The sequence below is a fragment of the Pieris napi genome, chromosome 1 (genome assembly GCF_905475465.1).
Source record: "Pieris napi chromosome 1, ilPieNapi1.2, whole genome shotgun sequence".
Classification (NCBI taxonomy): Eukaryota; Metazoa; Arthropoda; class Insecta; order Lepidoptera; family Pieridae; genus Pieris; species Pieris napi.
The window spans coordinates 2708396-2728586 of NC_062234.1; the positions used below are offsets into that span (position 1 = coordinate 2708396).

Genomic DNA, 20191 nt, shown 5'->3' on the forward strand with positions numbered 1-20191 from the left:
ATAAACGAAACTTCAATGTGTTGCCGAAATAATGTATCAACAACACATGTATATTAAAATATGTCAAGCCAAAGATGGGAATAATAGGCACATTTCTATTGTTTATGGTCAATAGTCCAAGCTTAAGGAGACGATTTCCGTTTCACGAAACGCGCCCTTGGCAATATCTTTTTACTTTCTTATTCTTCTGATTTTGTTCATGCCGAATATTAAAGCTAAATGTATATTATAAAATTACAGAGACAATGTCTATTTCACGACGAAAAACGTGAAAAAAACAGAAAAATGTATTCGTACAGTGCCTGTGTAGTGAACTGTCGAGTGAGGACCATACAATCCCTTTGTAAGTGCACACCATTTTACCTACCTGTGTCATTAAAAGGAGGGAGGGTGTGCTCATTCGATAATCTCAAATGTCTCAATAAATATAAAGGTATTATCTTAATATATATATTTCTTGTGTGCGTGTGTATGTGACTGAACTCCTCCTAAACGACTGGACCAATTTTGATGAAATTTTTTGTGTGTCTTCAAGGGGACCTGGGAATGGTTTAGATTCACAAATCAGCCCGCCAGATGTTAAGGGTAGTCCATCCCTAAATTTTTATTTTTATTTTTTAGACAAATTTTTTAATTTCTATTTTTTTATGATACAGCATTAAAAAATACATACAACCCCTAACTTTCACCCCTCTACGATCAACCCCTATTTTTTTATTATAAATGATATACATGGCGAAACGACGTTTGCCGGATCAGCTAGTATAGATATATATATATAACATATTACTAAAAAAAAACTGTGTTGCTTTTAAGATCTGGGCTATATATTTCTGTATCTGTTCCGTGATTATTTATTTTTTTCTACTAGCATCTAGGTGGTCAGACTCCTGTGCCTGACACGTCGTCTAGTTGTTGAGTCTAAGATATACCGATGTCCTCACTATGTTGTCACCGTACCACCGTACGAGGGAGTATTAAAAACACACATAGACAGAAAGTCCATTGGGGAAAAGCCGGGTTCGAACAACATAATAGTTAATACTCTCTGCCTTCACAAAATATATATTAACTAATTACAATCATTATCAATACAATAAAAACTTGGATTGTGACGCCTTCCATTGGGTAGACTGACTTATTTTTTATTCGTCATTTTTAATTATTTCTTTGAAGTTATACTTCTTGAGGCGCGTTATAAAAAATTGATGAGAGTGAAATTTTACGATGCGCACGCACCGTGACACAAAATTAAGTTGCCCACGGAAGATGCTACGGCATTGGACATATGTAATTTAAAAACAATATTCGAATAATAATAGAATTTATGCTTAATGTAAGAGAATAATAATAAATATTTATTTATTGACTTTTTCAAATGTAAACTGAACTTTATTGACTATAATGACTCCTTTTCCAGTCTTTGATTATTTAATTGTAATTAATTATTTGCATGCAATCAAAAACTATTTTTAATAATTCCAAAGAAGTATAACTTTTTACGCGCGTACATAAGTGCACGCACCCTTTTTATTTTTAAATAAAGATAGCCTGTATATCTGAGGGACCCGAGGGACCTCATATAAGTATAGATATAGCATTGCTTTTTGTGATAGTGTCTTACAGCAGTTTATTTTAATTACGCCAAATTTATTTTTCATTTGTTAAAAAATGTTAAGATATATAAATATTTGTAGAAAAGCTTTTCTACTTATACCCGATGGGTGAAACAAATTTTGATGGACTCGAGATAGAGGCGGTGGACTCGCTAAACTGCCCTGAATGTCTGCCGGACTGCGAACATACGCAACACTTCACCGAATATATAAAGTTTGAGACAAAGCCAAATAGTTTCAAGGATAAACTATTACATAAAAATGTAATTAGGTGGGTAGTACAAACTGTTAATCTTAATATATATAAATTACGTGTCACGTTGTTTGTCCGCTATGGACTCCCAAACTACCGAACCGATATCAATCAAATTTGCACACCGTGTGCAGTTTGATCTAACTTAAAAGATAGCTTACATCTCAATTTATACCCGCAATATTATTTTATTGCAAAATATTTGTTTATTATTTAATAGTCACAATTCTAATAGATGGCGCTGTGTTGAAAGTACCAACGTTTTACATAAGCTAAAATTTAATGGCATAACCACCATAAAGCACCCAATGACTGGTGTTCTCCTACCGTTTCCCTTGAATAGTTTACTACTATGTAATATAACAAAAACCTTAGCCACAGCAACGCTTGGCCGGTCTACTAGTAAGTATATAAAACAAAGTCAGGTTCAAACTAACTAACAGCTTATAACTCGAGAACCCACTGGCCCGGCCGGCCCGAAAGCCCCGGTGTCTAAAGAAAGTCGAGAACGTATTTTTATTGATTGATTGATTAAAAATATAGAGAAACGTCAGTAACGAAAAAGTTTTGACATATTCTGGTATATTAGGTAGTTGTCGAATATTTATATGTGTGTTAAGAAATTTATTTTTTGTAATAAGGAAGTCAAGCTATTTAATTATACAACAAATGAAATATTTAACTTAATAAAGTAATTAAATTAATATTTATTTTGTATTCATTGTCTTATTTTGATAAAAACATAAAGTTCAGCTAATCTGTCACACTATTTTCTTTGACTTTTACGCGCTACGAATTTCGCCGGGTCAGCTAGTATAAATAAACTAGCAATATTTTGTTACCTAATAGTGTAATTAGTGTATAAGGTCATGATAATCAAAATAAAAAGTCGTTACCTGGTAAATTTTAAGTTTATACAATAATGTAACAATACTGTGTTCCTAGGAACGTTAATACTACGGGAAAATGCATGATAAGCATTTATCAATCTACACATTATGGAGTATTAAACCGCTTGGATGTTGTATCTTATTGGTTTGAAGTTGTTAGTAAGTATAGCACGATTTCTGTATGGTTTATTATTACATATTTGTATTTATATTATGAACATGTATGTGTATACTACAATCATACAGCTTACTCATTCGGAACAATACAAATTTTAAATCAGACGTTAATCGAATTGTTAAAAAAAAATTGTTAAGTGCGTGCATAACTTTTTTAATACTACATAATATTTCAAATAATGATTAGTGTTAAATCAAATGTAAAAAGGCCCGTTTGAATTCTGTTGTTGTTAGTAAATATATTAATTTTCAGGTAACATCGGCGGCTTTTACGGCGTTCTCATCGGTTACTCAATATTATCTATTCCTGAAATATGTTACTTTTTTATATTTCGGTTTTCAGTTCGCATATATAATTTCTATGCAACATAAAAATTTTAGTAACTAAAAATGTATTGCATAGCTATAAGTTTTAACTAATTAAACTTAGTTACTGGACAATAGATTTCTTTCAACAGTTGTGAAGAACATCGTGATCTATTATTTTAATACTAAATTATTGTAAAAAATAAACTAATTTTGATTATACTACTGTGACTGAGGCACAGTGGTAATATTATGTTAAAGAAATTGATAAACTGATAACTAACATAGACCTACTCTATTAATTCAACTCAATCTATTAAGAATTATTTCATATAAATATAATGAAATGGCTATTAGAAAAATTAATGTCGTCAATTTTCCTTAGGTATGTGAGAGATTATTCCTTAGCGATGAAGTCTCATGTGTCAAGTGTCAAGCTCTGATGTAAATTTATTTTGACCAGAGAGTAAGAAAATATGAGTAAACACCACATTACTCAATTGTAGGCTGCGTTCCGAATTATTTCTAAAATTCAAAGTTTGAAAAGTCAAAAGTACTTAACTAATGAGAAAACTGTTTAAAAAATTAGAATTAACGTTATATATTATTACTTTTATATTGAAAATCTGTTCGTAACGAATATTACGTAACAGTAAATTACTATTGCGCATTAACTTTGTCCATGAAGTTCACGTTCAAAGTCAAAACATTTCCATGTTCGAAGAATGCGCGTCATTCCGCTGTCAAAAAGGCCGTATCCGTGGGCTGTGTCAGTTATTTGCAGGCGTAATTTGTTTTTACATAAAATGTCCGCGAATTCCTCTCCAGGAAAAAGCGATGGTGAGTCTTTGTTGTGTTTGCTGGAAAAGTTATTAAACCAGGATCACCAATTTTTGTCTTCGATTTTAGCTGAGGATAATAATGGTGCCCCTAACCCGCCAAATCCAAGTGAACATTTAGGTTCTCGGATTCGTGATTTGGATGTAGATACTATTCGAAGGTATTTTGCTCAAAAATTCGGGTTCTATGAGCCTAGCGAACCAACTGGTGGTGTCGAAAAGGTTTTACATGAAGTCAGTTTAGATGGTGTTGTTAAATGGATGAAAAGCCCGCGATGCCAAAATGTTATTACATTAGCTGGAGCTGGTATATCAACATGTAAGTATTTATAAATCATATCAATTTATTTTAAAGAATGAAACAAGTGTATTAATTAGAGTAATTTATGTTGTATATGTATAGAAGAGGAAAATGTTTTGTATACTTTATAAATATCTATTCTTCTATAGACAACTGTACATTATTTAAACAACTTACTATTTCATTAAAAACTTGTTTAAATAACATATTGTCTAGAGCATTAATATACTTATCCACATACTTTTTGTAGCTATTTAGTTTAAGCAACTTTACAAGTTCCATTCTCTATTAAAACTTAAGCCATGACATTTATAAATGATGTTAGCTATTAAAGTGTGTATGATTTCAGCTGCAGGTATTCCAGACTTTAGAAGCCCCGAGACTGGTCTCTATCACAATTTACAAAAATACAATCTTCCAGAACCACAGGCAATCTTTGAGATAAACTTTTTCAGACAAAATCCTAAACCATTTTTCACACTAGCAAAGGAACTGTTTCCTGGAAATTTCAAGCCAACAATTTCACATTATTTCATTAGGCTTTTGCATGAAAAAGGTATTTAAATTTTATATTTCCTACATATTTAATAAAAAGGGTTTTAATATAAGAATAACATTTACTATATTGAAATGGCCAGTAAAAAAATATATATTTAATGTAAATTTCCCTTGCATTTTATAGGTTTCATATACATTTTTTTTCACCTTGGGTGTTAACGTAAAATAATTGATAGGCAACTAAACAGTTCTAACTAATCAGTTCATGCAAATATCACCAATGATAGAATTTTTTTTTAAATGGTGTAGTACATTAATGAAAGTGTTAAATCAAATGATGTATTGTTATTGTATGTATCTTATCTATATCTTATGTAACTTAGACTATTTTTAATATGTTTACAGATGTAATATTATTATTATATTTTAAACAATTCAAATTCTTTTACAGGTCTATTGCTTCGTCACTACACACAAAATATTGACACATTAGAAAGAGGCGCTGAGATCCCTGATGATAAAATAGTTGAGGCACATGGCACATTTTACACATCACATTGCTTGGAATGCAGAAAATTGTATAGTCTAGAATTTATAAAAGGTTGGTTTTTGTGAGTAAAGGATTAGATTGCAAAATAATGGCAGACAAAATTTCTAATGACAGATGGATTAGATGTGTGAAATTGGATGCTCGAATAATGACAGGCCAAAATTACATTAACTGTATGATGTTAAACAAAGTTTTATGGCTTGTACAAAACACTTTGTGGAAACAAATCTTAGAATTAGTAGCAAGTCTAGGTTGCCTAACAGGCCAAAGGCTCGATAGGGCCCCAGAGTGACGATGATTTAGCTTAACTAGTCAATCCATATATATTACTATCTTTGTTGAAATGTAAGAATTAAAAAGCGTAAGAGGTTTTGAAAAGGTAATTTGATGTATAGATGTAGGTAGTTATTAGAATAAATCTTAAATATAAGTTGGTGATATACATACAGCTACATTAACTGAACATGTTTTTATTATGAAAATATTCAATAAATTTTGTTAATATATCTTTATTTCAGAACACATATTTTCCGATGAGATCCCCTTATGCACAGAATGCAGTGGAGTAGTCAAACCAGATATAGTATTCTTTGGAGAAAGTCTACCAGAACGATTCCAGAATTGTCTACAAGAAGATTTCCAGAAATGTGATATGCTAATCATTATGGGATCATCCTTGGAAGTCCAGCCATTTGCATCGCTGATTGATATGTATGTTATGTATACTAGCCTAAAGTGACGTGTTAATTGCTCAATTTATCTTATAATATAAAGTAACTTATCTCCATGGTTTTGTAGAGATGTTTCATGTAGCAGAAAGGTCTTGGGTTTGATACCATGCAAAAAATATTGTGAGCTGGAATTATGTATTAAAATACCATATAATCAGTTGTGGTGACAACAATTCACACAATACGTATAAACAATTCATATAATCACATATAGATGTGTGCTTTTTTCTGTGACAACTAAGATTTTTTTAAATAAAAGATGAGACAAATGAGACTATTACTGTTATGTAGTAATAATGTATTTAATGGAGCAAGAGGTGAAAGTGAGAAAGGAGTGGAGGATTAAAGCTGCCAGAAATTAAAATTTAATTTAATATTTATCACGAAATAAAATAAATCCGTACTTATCTGTTAAATTATTTTTAATAATAAACAATATAGTTATTTTATATATTTAACTAATGGTTAAATAATTCCAGGGTACCCGAATGGTGTCCCCGTCTCCTAATAAACCGAGAGAAGGCCGGTATGAGGTCTCCCTTACTCCGGATGTGGGGCCTGGCGAGTGGGGGACTTCAGCTTGATGATGATGCTGTCAGGGATGTGGCAAGGCTTGGTGATTGCGATGATGGATGTGCTGATCTGGCTGAAAGACTTGGCTGGGGGGTAAGTCTTAAAGCTGTGACTCTACTAGTCCTAAATATCTTCAAACATTTAAATTCAAAACGTGACCACCTAGTGACTCTTTATACCTAAAAGTTTCCATTATGTGTACCAATCAAATTCGTTACGTAATACTTGAACGCTTCCTTGATGTAATATTTGCTGGATTTGATCTTGTAATATAAAATAGTTAGGCGCCCTTTTGAGATCAGGCATTAAATGCTAATTTAAATTTTCGAAAACAAAAAATAATTTTCCTAATAACATGGGTTTGGGCATTTCTCTCGCGGCTGTGAAATTTTCTTTTAGTGTTAAATTCGCTCGCATGGTGAATGAATCCATCGTCCATGAATCGACACTTAACGGCGTGTATAAGGTCTTATGTCCCCTAGCCAGCCTGATCGGTCCTAGGCAGCTCTCTTATCTTCTCTTCCGTTCTACGCCCTTGATTTGAGAACTGGCAGTAAATGTAAAATTAGAAGCATTCAATGTATATTTCTTTTTTGACTGTACGTTGAATAAATAATTTTTCACTTTGACTATCTTCACTCCATATCGTTCCAGCTTCCCTCGCCCTTACAATGATGCTTCGTTGCCAGGTCTTGGGCGACCATGTTTCCTCTTGCCTTGAGGATCTCGAGTCGAGGGCTTGGTTGGCAATTTGACCTGTAGCGTATGGCCCACCCACTTCCATTCTCGGCGTTTTATGGACCTGTTAATTGGCACCTCATAGCGTAGCTCCCATAGCTGGTGATTCGAGATTCCTGCGTCTACTTGCCTGTTAAGAAAAAAAGCATAGTTGTAGCGCCACTGGAATAAAAATAGGTGTATTTTTTTCTTATATTAATTCTCATTTTCCAGGATGAGCTTCACGAGTTAGTTGCCAGCGAGCATGAAAGGTTGGAACGCGAGGGCGCTCTCACTAAACCCCATGGGCCAACAGTTGGCCACTCCGTGAAGCCGATTATTCCAAACGTTCCAAGTGGAAGCTCTGCCATTCCGAGTGTGGTGAAATCGCCGCCCAATCCAACACCCAAAATATGAAATTTCCCTAACTGGTATTGCATTTTTCGAAGGCATTAGATGTTCCACAGGGGAGAATGGGGTTAACTTTAGATATAAAGCCCATCCTCCTCTATCTTGGTTTAAATGTTGATTATAGGTAAAGATCATAATTCCGTTGTAGATAGCTTATTTATTTTTGTACTATGTAGATTAGCATTGCTTAGTAAAGGGAAGGAAGGGAAGGGAGTTTTGTATGGTGGTATAATTTAACTAAATGTATACGTAGTAGAGATGGATGTCTGAATTAAATATCTAGCGTCAACGCGCTTGCTTGCGTTCCATATTACTGTAAGTCTGTTACGTCCACTGTCATCTTTGACAGCTGACATTGACGTGAAGATTTCTTTTTTGTATACTAAGCCAAGGCTCTATCTAACTAGAGATGTGTAACTGTGTTAAATATCTTGCGTTAACGCACTTGCGTACGTTCGATATTCCATTTAAATGTATTACGTCAACTGTCATCTTTGACAACTGACATTGTCGTGATGTTATTTTTGTATACTAAGCCAAGGCTCTATGTTATTAATTATGTGTAACTGTGTTAAATATCTTGCGTTTACGCGCATTCGATATTACATTTAAGTTTATAACATCAACTGCCATCTTTGACACCTGACATTAACATCATGCCAAAATTTTATGTTTACTACGTTTTTTAAATGCGTTAAGATTTTAAAATTATACACGATGTGTGTCATTTAAATAAAATGTCGGAACTGTCAGTAATGGGCGCGTGACATGCTGAATCAAATTGTTATGTCTGAATATTGAATTAAATATAAACATATTGAAATAATGAATATTCAAGCTTTTTATTTTGTAATTTAAGTTTTAGAATACCTGCAATGAATTTAAGCAATATTTATAAAACTAAATCAATCTAATTGTACTTTTTCAAATGTTTATGTCTCTATCTCTGAAATTGTGTTTGTGTTGTGATGAAAAGGGACAGTTGAGCATTCAGAATGATTTATTTTTGTGTAAGGCAATATATACTGTACAATATAATATGTGTAACAATTATTTATTAATAATAATTTTCCCTAAGCGCTTATTGACCCTATTCTTATTTGTTACCATGGTTACCATGGTCATTTTAGTCCTAGTAGTATGAGTTTTGTATTAATGTTTTTAAACTTATAGTACATGTTTTAGACTATACTAGTTATAGGAGTTTTTTTAGATGTTGCCTATGACATAATTGTAACATATGTCTTAGTGATTGTCAGTAGGAAAGAATAATATGTAGTCTGATCAATGTAAAAATGTTTACTCAAGTATCAAATCTGATTCCAACTTTGGTCAAATGTGGTCAAATTTGACTAGCTTCCTAGTTGATAGATTTGTCAAATATAACCATATATTCATTAAATTAATCAAAATTTGTATAATGGTAATGCTGTAAAGGATGTCTTTTAGCACGAATATATAATTGAATAAAAAAAAATATCCGTATAAAAACAGAGATCCGTGGGCATATTTGGAACTAAACGGCAACTTACGATTTCCTTTATAGTTTCCGACATTAAAAGCTTATGCTCAGAGTCGAGACTACGAGAACAGTTAGTCAATATGTGTTTGACATACTGGAGTTCATACACAGCTTTCCTTTCTGAAGCCCTCAATCTTACTCATAGACCACAAATGTTCCATTTTTCCGTATGAAATTTGATATCCTACTAAAAATAAATTACCCACTATAAGCCAAATTATATTTATCAAGTTGCTGAGGGAAGAGGCCTTGGAATTGTTACGCTCTTTTCTTGAAGGACCCTAAGTCGAATTGGTTCGGAAATACTTCAGTAGGTGGTTCCACATAGTGGTGGTGCACGGCACCGCCTTAAGAAACGGTCAATTGTGGAACGACGGACGTCGATGCGATAGTATTTTGTATTCTGCCTTGACGTCCGATGATGGAACTGATTCTGAAGTGTTCTAACTTGTCATTTAAAGGTATTACTGAACTGTCGTCAAACAATACGTTTTTACATACTGAAATGATACTTAATGCTAAGTTTCTCTTCTTATCAAATTATCAGAAATTATAATTTGTGTTATTTTAAAATTATATGTTCTAGTATATAAGTCGCCGTGACACTTAATATTTTTTTGTATGGAGTGCTTGTTGGGAGTTGAATATAATAATTATGTGTAATTCTTGTTATTATTAATCCCTATATTTAGTTTTTTACAGTAAAAATATTTAATTTTCCGACTGATGTGAAACTTATAGGAAATAACTACGCGTCGTCTGTGAGAACAGCGATGGTCTAGTGGCTTTAATGTGTTTTCTTTTATGGACACTAAAACTTGTTATCTGAAGACAAACATTGTATAGAAACCGGCATGTCTCAAAAATGACCGGATTGCTATCGAGAATTAATATATAATAGGTTTATAATTTTCATACATTTGAATTAATCATTTAGTAGTTAATATTATTTTGAATATTAAAATGAAAATTTGTTTTATTTTATTTTGAATATTTTTTAATTAATTTTTAAAAAGTCTTAAATTACAAATACATAACTTTTTTTATTATTGTCATATTCACTGGCTCGTTCTGTTTTACAATAAAAATAGTTTTTTTAAGGCCATTAACAATTTTGAACTCGAATAGTTTATTCCTTAGGATCAGTAATTCCTTCTGAACTAATCGCAAACATTGCTTCAGTCTCTGGAAGGCACGGGCTGTCATAAATCTTGCAAACTCTATTGTCACCGCGTCCCTTGCGTAAGTATAGGCGGGTGGTCGACGCGTGCGCAAGAATATGTCCGCCAATTGGCTTTTTTGTATCCGCGTTGAATACACCCACTGCGTCCACTTGTGCCACTACCTGGTTTGTAATTATCACTGCGACGCCGAACTGGAATATTAAAACATTATTCAATACTGGGTTTAAACGCGGGTAAAATATATGGGGTTCGATATCCGGCGATAACATAATTAATTAAATTAAAAAAAATAACAATTAAGTAATTGAAAGCATAACCTTGATTAGATACTCGTGTTAGCTTAAACACAGAAATATTTCTGCCATGGGACGAGTTCCAGTATTAAAATAATGACAATCTCACAGCACTTAGTTGTTCATATTATCTAATTTAACCAAAATATATTTTATGCCCCATGGCCTACTATAAATATTTCCCATACCTCATCAGCGAGTCTTAGCAGCATCCTCATGAACCTGCCGAGATGCTGTTGTCTTGGATTCAGTTCACCACGTCCAGAATAGTCTGTACGGTATAACGCAGTCACACTGTCGACTATTAGCAAGGAATATCTGAAAACGTCAAATATATTTATTAATACTCCTTTAGAAGGTGATAAGTGTGAAATATAAATTACAGTCCCAAAGCCTGTCAAATATATAAAAACTTTTTTCTAAAGTTTCTATGGCGTTTAACAAGGATATTAGATGAGAATCAACCAAAGAAACAAGCAGGATTTAGAAGAGGCTACTCAACGATTGATCACCTTCGTGTTGTAAAACAAATTATTGAAAAACATAAGAATTCAATATTCCCCTATATTATAGTTTTGTAGATTTTAATTTTTAACCAAGCCTTTGATACAATTGACAACGGAAAAATATGGTAAGCACTAAACTCACTTGGCATATTGCAAAAATAAGAGGTAGAAGTAATAAATATAGGTTGAGGTGGTCAACAATTAACCTACAGAACTTTGTCTTGATCGGCAAACAGACTTAAGTTTGTGTTTAATTGCTTGTATTATATAGTAATAAATGTAATTGTATTGAAAGAAAAAAGAACATTTTACAAAATAGAGTATATATTATAGAGAGGGCGGCATTTTAAATGCACAAAAACCAGATGTCTTGGGTGTGATTTCTCTTGGGTTGGTAAGAGCAAAAACTCACTAATCTGTGAATTTCTGAAGTAAACACTTACAAGGTATTATTGATTATTTGCAAAGTAAGAAATTAATATTATTAAGTATGCTATTACCTGGATTCAGCCATCATAGCACATGCCTGTACAAGCAACTGTGTCTGATGATCAGTATTATATGCTCGGGCATATGCCACATTGTCCAGTACAGCTGCTCCTTCCATGCCATATCTTTGTGCTACTGCCAAAAGCCTCTCTGGACGGAATGTCCCTTCTGTGTCTATATACATACATTTTCCTTCACCACCTGATTGTTCTATGGGTAACTGAAAATATCATAAATAAATGTGTTTAAAAAATAATAATAATTATTTTTTAAACACATTTCACACCAATTGACCTAGTCCCATGCTAAACTGGTACTAGGCAATGGATATACATACATATTATAGATAGATAGACATATAAATACATATTTAAACACCCTAGACCTAAGCACAACACCAAATGCTCATCACATCGATGTTCGTCTCAGCCGGGGATCGAACCTGGGACCCATGGATTTGCAGTCAGGGGTACTAACCACTAGACCAATGAGTCGTCAATAATTACAAGCTATTTTCCAACATTGTCCCTTGGAAAGAGGATAGTACAGTTTTACACAAAGCATAAATTATGGACAGCATATAGAATAGCACCAATATCCACAGCATGGCTAGAAAAATTTACATTATTCATTATTTCTGACAATTCTTGTAAATTTACTTAATTTAATAATTATCAGCATACCAAATTTTTATATTATGTAGAAATAAGATCAGATCATACAGATCTAGATTAATAGCATCTGTGTCTTGATTGTTAAGAATGTGTCTTTAGTAAATTTTTACAATGTTAACAAGTACCTGGCATGTGACAGCAAGGGTGTGACAAATCTGTGTTTTTCCTGTTCGAAATTCTCCAAATATCTCGGTGATGGATCCAGTTTCAATGCCACCCCCAAGAAGCCTGTCTAGTTCCTTTGAACCAGTTGTCAACTGAATAATTTCTGCCCTGTAATATTCAGCAAGAGTATCAATATACGGTTTTATAAAATTATGCTTCTTTGAAAGTTATTCATCAAATAATCTCAAAACAAGATTGCAAATCTAATGTAATTAAAATGTTTTAATATGAATTTATCTGAAATGAGTATTACCTTTTCTGATGAAACTCAGTTGCTGTAGTAAAACCCATGGGGACAAGCTTTGAGGCCTCAGTTAGTATCTTATCTGCCTTTGCTTCTGATATGCCTTTTATGGTTATAAGCCATTTTTTTGGCGCATATGCTACTGACTCGACAGTGTGGTATCCAGCTTCTTCCAATTTTTTTATATCCCCAGCAGTGATGCCATTGCCCTGTAATGACACCAAATTTTAATTTAGTTGTATTTTTTTTTATAAAATTAACAAAAATGGTATGCATGTAGAATAACCAGTATCTTGGAAGAAAATATTCTTTAAATTTTTCCCCTTGATTAACATAAAAAACCTTAAAGGTTAAAATACCGACGTAGACAGGAAACTACTAATTAATAATTCTGTCAACATTGATCAAGTACAACAATTTGATTATTTATAAGTATGTAAACATCTTGTTCTTGCTGCTTTTCTGACTTTAATTAAAACGTACGGAATCACCTCTAATTTGTTAATAAGTTGTGGTCCACAATCATCCAAGTCTTCTTCAGCAGCTGTAGCAGTTGTTGCAGATGCTGTAGCCATTCTATTAACTCTTTGTAATAATTATTACCGAAACATCGATGTAACTGGCTTAAATGCGAATATTTTTGGTGAGTTTTAATCTAACAGCACTTGTATTTTGTGATAACAAAATATTGATCACAAAAGGTTATTTCTAATTTCTGTGTATTAAGAGAACAATAAACAATTCTTTTAAAATACCATGGTAATAGTTTACACCTTTTTTTTCAATAACATTAAACTTCAAGTTTCAACATGCAAGGCCAAAGCGCGGGCCCGGAGTTTTCTTTTTGTTTTGACATTACATTAATGTAAAATGTCAATACACATTTGTAGCGCAGTAATTCTTATGTCAGTTTTGGAGAGTTTAATTTCAGTGACTTAAATATTACCTAGTATGAAAAAGTAAGATTTCGCTTTAAATATATAACGTGTGGCATTTTTTTTTAATAATATAGGTAATTTCCTTTTAAGTTACATTAAAATCTGTGAGACTTCTCGCGAGACGGCCTATAGTTAGGTACTTATTAAATCATTGCGCGGTATTTTTCTTTTTCCCGCGGGCTTTTATATCTTGCAACATGATGTTACCACTGTATTACCGCTAAATTACATAATAAAAAACTATTTTTAAGCTAACTATTCGTCGGGAACCATCACCAAAACCGATTCATACTTTATGCACTCCTACTTTTTTTATTGCTATACTAACAGTTATGATAATCATTCTTTAAATTTAAAATATATCACATAATATATTTTTTTTCTATTTACTCGGGTGGTGAAGGAAGCTTACTTGAGCTGGTATAGGTGCCGATGAATTAACAGACTGCAAGAGGACCTGCTGGAGGTGGCACAGGACCGAGAGCTCTGGAATTTTCTCACTTCGGAGGCGAAGACTGGGTTGGAGTAAGTGAAATTATAAACACGCCATGGCATTGTGAATTAAATATTCTATGAGGGACGTTTACGCAAATTCAAGCAAATGCAAAATCGAGTGAATCACTTAATCAATTTCATGATCTATTGCGTCTTTAAGATTATTTATAATTTCGCCGCTTTAGCCTTTTACAATTAGGGTGCAATTATTGCCTATGTTTTCATCTTGTATATGAAGTGACTTGATTAGGACTTGTGATGCTTAAAAGAATGAAGTGCCTTTCGCGCATGCGATTTCAATCCGATATTGCTTACTTATTCAATTCCTTAAATTTTATTTTTTGTTACGTTAATCTTAAAATTTCAAATCAAACGTGTAAAAACGCCTTTATTATTATTATTAAGCCTTTATTGCTGACACCTAGTGTCATATATAAACATTATTTTAGTTACATAACCTAACTTAATCATATACTTACCTCAGTTGTGACAGTTTCGAAGATCAGCGTGCTGTGTGTGACACAGGTCTACCAGCGGCTTCCATTATTTTCTAATGCTAGCTCTTCTTGTTTATTCCTCTTTTCTTTTTTCCAATGTTCTCAATGACACAATTCAGAGTGGTGATATAGAGTATATTATTTTCGGTTTCGAGTGTTTGAACTGTGTTTGATAAATAGTGGTGATTATTATGTTAACAGATTTTGTCAGACATCTTCATATTTTGTATACTATATTGAATATAAAAAACGAAATTTCATCAAACGATCCGATGTCGTATCGGACCACTAATATTCTAATCACTCCCGAGGCAAATTTGATTAGAATTGAATATGCTGTATAAGTGTTGATATCTATGCAATTTTAAAATCCCCTAGGAACACTTTAGAGGTGTTAACCGTGAACAAGAGGAATTAGCATTTATTACGATGGCATATTTATTAAGTAAAGGAAATAAATTTATAAATCTATATATATATATTTATTATTTATTTTCTTTGGTGTAGATTTTTACGCACATTTCTTATTGTGAATAATTCGTAATGTTCTGAATAGCTTAGATGTCGTCCAAAAATCTGTTAAAAAATAAATTATTGGTCGGTTTATAATGAAGTAAAAATTGATATAATTAAAATTTTTACCGCCGCAGAGTTGGCCTAGTGGAAGGCAGTGAGCACCTAACTCATATGCACCAAAGACCTGATCTTAAAAGAACTTAAGAAAAATAAATGATACCTAAATACAGACATAGCAAGACCAGGCAAGGTTGTAGCTCTACAGACTTACAATTTATAAATTGTTAAAATTCGATTATTATTTATGGAATAAGTAAATTTGGTTAACATTAAAAAAAGTCTGCTTGAAGCTGTATTTTTATCTTTGTAACGTAAAGAATATTTAAAGTCGCTCCATATCAAATATTTTTTTACTATTACAATGCTTTATCACTGAGGAACATAGGCTATTTAGATATTTTAAAAAAAGTGACCAGCTCCGGTCGCTAAATAAGCTATAAGCTATATTGACATTAAAAAAATTTGTCGTGCCTTAGTAAAAAGATACACAAACATGAGAGTTAAGTGCTTCTAGTGTATTTGCTATGTTTTTTCTATTAGGCGTTAACATCATCTTCTTCAACTTCTATACTCAATTCTTTTCAATCCGAAAACCCCTTCTTATCTCAAAAATCACTTCAAATTCTTAGGTCCTTCTAACTATATGTTACGCTCTTCTAATAGATGTTTATTGGAAATTCCATTCCACACTTCATCCTTCTTAGGCAATTCTTTTACGATCTCCGCCATTAAGTTGTGGAATACGCTGCCTGACTCCGTACGATTGGCTACCTCTCTGTCATCTTTTAAAACTCTTCTATATAATCATTTCTTAACCTTATCCTATCCTCATCAATCGTGACTTGTATAATTCTTATGTAAATCCTTTTACATCACTATTCGCTGTCCATGTATTTGTAAGATTAGCTTTTAAGTTTTTAGTTTGTATTACTTTAGATTAAGGATTCTGCACTTCTCGCACGCATGTTTCTTTTTTATTTTTTTTAAGTTTTTCTCTTAACTAGGGTTGCCTGGAAGAGATCGCTTATTAGCGATAAGGACGCCCGTTGCATCCCATAGAATTTTTATGTATTGTGTTTCTTTCATTTGCAACGAAGGGTAAATAAATAAAATAAAATAAATAAACATTTAACCGAAGAACATTTACATTTAGTACTTACAATACTCTTGGAGTATTTAGCAACCCCGGATTTAGAGGAGACCAATCACCACAAAACAAATCAGAAAGAGAACCTATACTTGGTTTCACAAAAAAATATTTATTGGAAAACATTTTCCATTTTATTTGGAAAATATGTTGGGGCTAGGGGCACTCCTTTGTTGCTCCCTAGCCTCCAGACCTCTAAATCCGGCATTGGTTTGCAGAGTCAAATGTATAGGAAATATGATGAAGTTTTTGTTGAGGGTACACCCATGGAAGGGAACAGGCTATCTGTTGATTGTGTGAGTGATTATAATTTGGAGTGGCGCTAGCGTCTTTTTATTAAATTATTTAATAAATCGGGTTTCGCAGTCAAGACAGTGTGAAATGACTCCTGTATATCAAAATTCAATACCGTTTTTGCTTACGGGAGTCGGTTTTTTTTAATCTTACCCTCAGAGACATCATCGTTTGGTATTAGTAAAAAATGTGTTGGATTTTGATATATGGGAGTGTAGCTTGTGTTAATCTCAACTTAAAACTCTAGGAACACACATCTAAACTTGGAAAACTTTAAAATGACCTGTTGTGTTGAATCTAGTCATAGTTAATTATTTTAAAATATTCGGCTTGAATTCCGTGCTATTCCTGTATTAATTTTACTATAATTTTTTTTATGAAATAAATTCCTTAAAAAAATATCACACTGTCGATAAATAAATTTAATTCAGATAAAGCCTCTCGCTAAGTCCTTGTGAAATGGTGAATATTTCAGTGTTTTATGGAAATAGGTTTTAACAGAATTTAAACATATGTACAACGCTGGAAAAGAGAAATGTGCTGGTATTCTATTACTCCAAATAGCTATGCAGATCCTTACTTTATAGTGTTTTTGGATTGAAATATTCCAAGGTTGCGGGATCAAGGATCACGGATAGTCGGATTTATTGGATTGGATTGGTTACAGAGTGGCGTCTTTCTCATCTGCTTTTCAGAGGCAAGGCACAGTTTTACATATGCCTTTTACTAGTAATGTAAAAGCCATGTCCAAAGATAGATATTCTTTTAACCGACTTCCAAAAAGAAGGTCAAACGACGTGTAATTTTTTGGATATGTTTAAGCACAGCTCCTTCCCCGTGGACCGATCTGCGTGATGGAAAAAATGGAATGAATCGTCTACATCATCAAACCCTTAAAATAAATAAACTAATGAACACTTTTTATTATTAAAATTTTTATTATTATACTATATTATTATCTTCCAAAAACGAAGACAATCAGAATAAGAAATACTGTTAATTAATATTTTCAATCCATTTTAAAATCGGATATATTTAAAAAAAAAACGATATTTATTGTATTTGATATGTAGACAGAAACTTTCGAGGCATAAGGACTGGCATCGCAACAGACGCTTCCCAGCTGCCTTGTCTTACAAAATAAATGTTTAGCTGTGTAATGTGTTATATGTAATCGTTTTTGTTATTTCATGAAGTACTGTTAGTTCTGCATATTAAAAGCTTCAAGCCTCATCACAAGTCCAGTTTATAAATATTGGTTTAATTTAGTGAAATAGACCTTGTTTTCAAAAGTGATTTTGTGATAAATTACGGAAAATCTAGTTTCCTTTTGATTTATTTAAGCTATTCAATTACTATTTTTAATAGGAAGTATTTGTATGTATCTTAAAATACTGTAACAATTTCATTATCGATTGACGACTCATTGGTCTAGTGGTAAGTACCCCTGACTGCGAATCCATGGGTCCCGGGCTAAATCCCCGGCTGAGACAAACATCGATGTCATGAGCATTTGGTGTTGTGCTCAGGTCTTGGGTGTTTAAATATGTATTTATATGTCTATCTATCTATAATATGTATGTATATCTGTTGCCTAGTACCCATAACACAAGCTTCACCAGCTTAGCACGGGACTAGGTCAATTGGTGTGAATTGTCTTAAAAAAAAAATATAATGCATTTTTAAATGTTAAACTGTGAAGTGCGATGTCGGGACAAGCTACAAGGATATAAATGTACTAGGTGTGCAATAAAAACAAATTGTCAAATAAAAGCTTAGCTTTATTACTCGTTTTAATCACGAAGAAACATCCCTCAGTGGTATCAACAAGTCTCCACGCTGACATTTTCATACTAATACAACTTATTTCACAATTGTCATTACAATCCATCAATTTCGATATAATTTTAACACAATTTAGAACCGCCAATTGTTTACCAATTACGTAAACGAACTCTCCGACCTCCGACAGTCGGTATGATAAAAAATTTCGATCACAAATCTTCACTTTGTCTAACATCAAATCGTGGTTATCTCCTAAACATTCACGGACACACGCTCGTAAAATATAAGCATTATGACAATGTGTATTATATTACTATAAGAATGTTGTAGTATTAAGAACCGTTATAATTAATGCGTTAGGTTAGGTTAGGTTAGTTTTTGTGATATAAGTATATTATTTGTCTGAGGCCCACAGATTACAATAGTGACCCGCTAGCAGCCATTCATAGACAAATACCAAGGATTCGTTTACAATTTTATTTCCACTTTCACCTTAAATGCCTTTAAATTTAACTTTTTACATCCAGAACCATATAAACATCTTTTAGTCATTTATATATTTTTTTTATCTATAAAACGGTAGGCCCCTCTGCCGCTGCACTACCGCGCCGGTCAACTTTTTATTTACAAGTGGTTAATGATCCTAAACGTTTAATATCCGATACTATGCTTAAAATTAAATACAAAAAACGCATGACATTTCTAAATTTATCTAAATGTCCCATTCTTGTAATCGCTATAATTTATGAAATTTTGATTTTTACACCAACTTTAGAAATATCAATACAAAAATACTCTTTTGAATAAAATTTTATACACGACTCATATCGTCGACGCGGAGGTGCGGCGGTAGCGAAGCCGCCCCGAAAGAAAAAGCTTTGAGCCTCGTAACCTTAACATCATGAAATTTGTACTAAATATATCGAGACGAGCGAACGCGGGCCCTTATTACTTAGCCGAAATGCGAGGATTCGAAACAAACGCCTAAACACTAGTCAAATTTCAATTTTCTTTGTAACGCTCAGTATTGCGGCGGACACGCAGACGCCGAAACATAATTGTCGCACGTGAACCCGCAAAACTCATTGAGCCGTTACTAATTTAATTTTGATTTTTCTTAATTTTGATACTAATTTTTATCACCGGGAACCGCGCCCGCTCGCTATAATTTACAAAATATAAGTAGGTATATCATACGAGAACAGAGTCGCAGCAATGGACTGCAGTACCAAAATATATTAACAACACAATATACATTTATACGAATACAAGAAGACTGAACGTGTATCGCTGTTACGAATGAAGACCACAAGGATATTGGAATTATCATTTATTTTATGACATACAAAATAGCGAACGCTGCTATGAGATGTTCTCAAAGTCGAGTGCCGCGTTCGGATTCTTACCTAATAATAATTTAAAAGCATCGGCAGTATTTGTTCCATGACATTCTAATAGTACATCCGTGCTCAATTTCTTTGATAATTTTAACGACATTACAAACGAATGATACCTATTTA

The 20191-nt window shown here is 32.9% G+C and overlaps 3 protein-coding genes across 4 annotated transcripts; 2 read left to right on the top strand and 1 right to left on the bottom strand.

The window, feature by feature from the left end:
- The first annotated feature begins 213 nt into the window (after window positions 1-213).
- LOC125053690 (sodium channel protein Nach-like) lies at window positions 214-3308 on the top strand. Its single transcript, XM_047655225.1, has 4 exons — window positions 214-433; window positions 1698-1887; window positions 2815-2918; window positions 3190-3308. Exons 1-4 carry the CDS (start codon window positions 220-222, stop codon window positions 3306-3308), a joined length of 627 nt encoding a protein of 208 aa, XP_047511181.1. The 5' UTR covers window positions 214-219.
- A 628-nt stretch (window positions 3309-3936) lies between these two features.
- LOC125049031 (NAD-dependent protein deacetylase sirtuin-2-like) lies at window positions 3937-8900 on the top strand. 2 transcript variants are annotated; one of them, XM_047648044.1, is made up of 7 exons: window positions 3937-4082; window positions 4152-4400; window positions 4732-4938; window positions 5332-5481; window positions 5949-6141; window positions 6641-6827; window positions 7686-8900. In XM_047648044.1, the coding sequence occupies exons 1-7, from the start codon at window positions 3968-3970 to the stop codon at window positions 7866-7868; spliced, it is 1284 nt and encodes a 427-aa protein (XP_047504000.1). In that variant the 5' UTR covers window positions 3937-3967; the 3' UTR covers window positions 7869-8900. The 2 variants fall into 2 exon arrangements, with proteins under 2 accessions (XP_047504000.1, XP_047503991.1); XM_047648035.1 differs by having other exon boundaries at window positions 3948-4400.
- A 1491-nt stretch (window positions 8901-10391) lies between these two features.
- LOC125049041 (DNA repair protein RAD51 homolog 1) lies at window positions 10392-13786 on the bottom strand. Its single transcript, XM_047648058.1, has 6 exons — window positions 13431-13786; window positions 12949-13148; window positions 12656-12803; window positions 11868-12076; window positions 11050-11179; window positions 10392-10759 (listed from the first exon to the last, which is right to left on the bottom strand). Exons 1-6 carry the CDS (start codon window positions 13512-13514, stop codon window positions 10514-10516), a joined length of 1017 nt encoding a protein of 338 aa, XP_047504014.1. The 5' UTR covers window positions 13515-13786; the 3' UTR covers window positions 10392-10513.
- Window positions 13787-20191: the final 6405 nt, after the last annotated feature.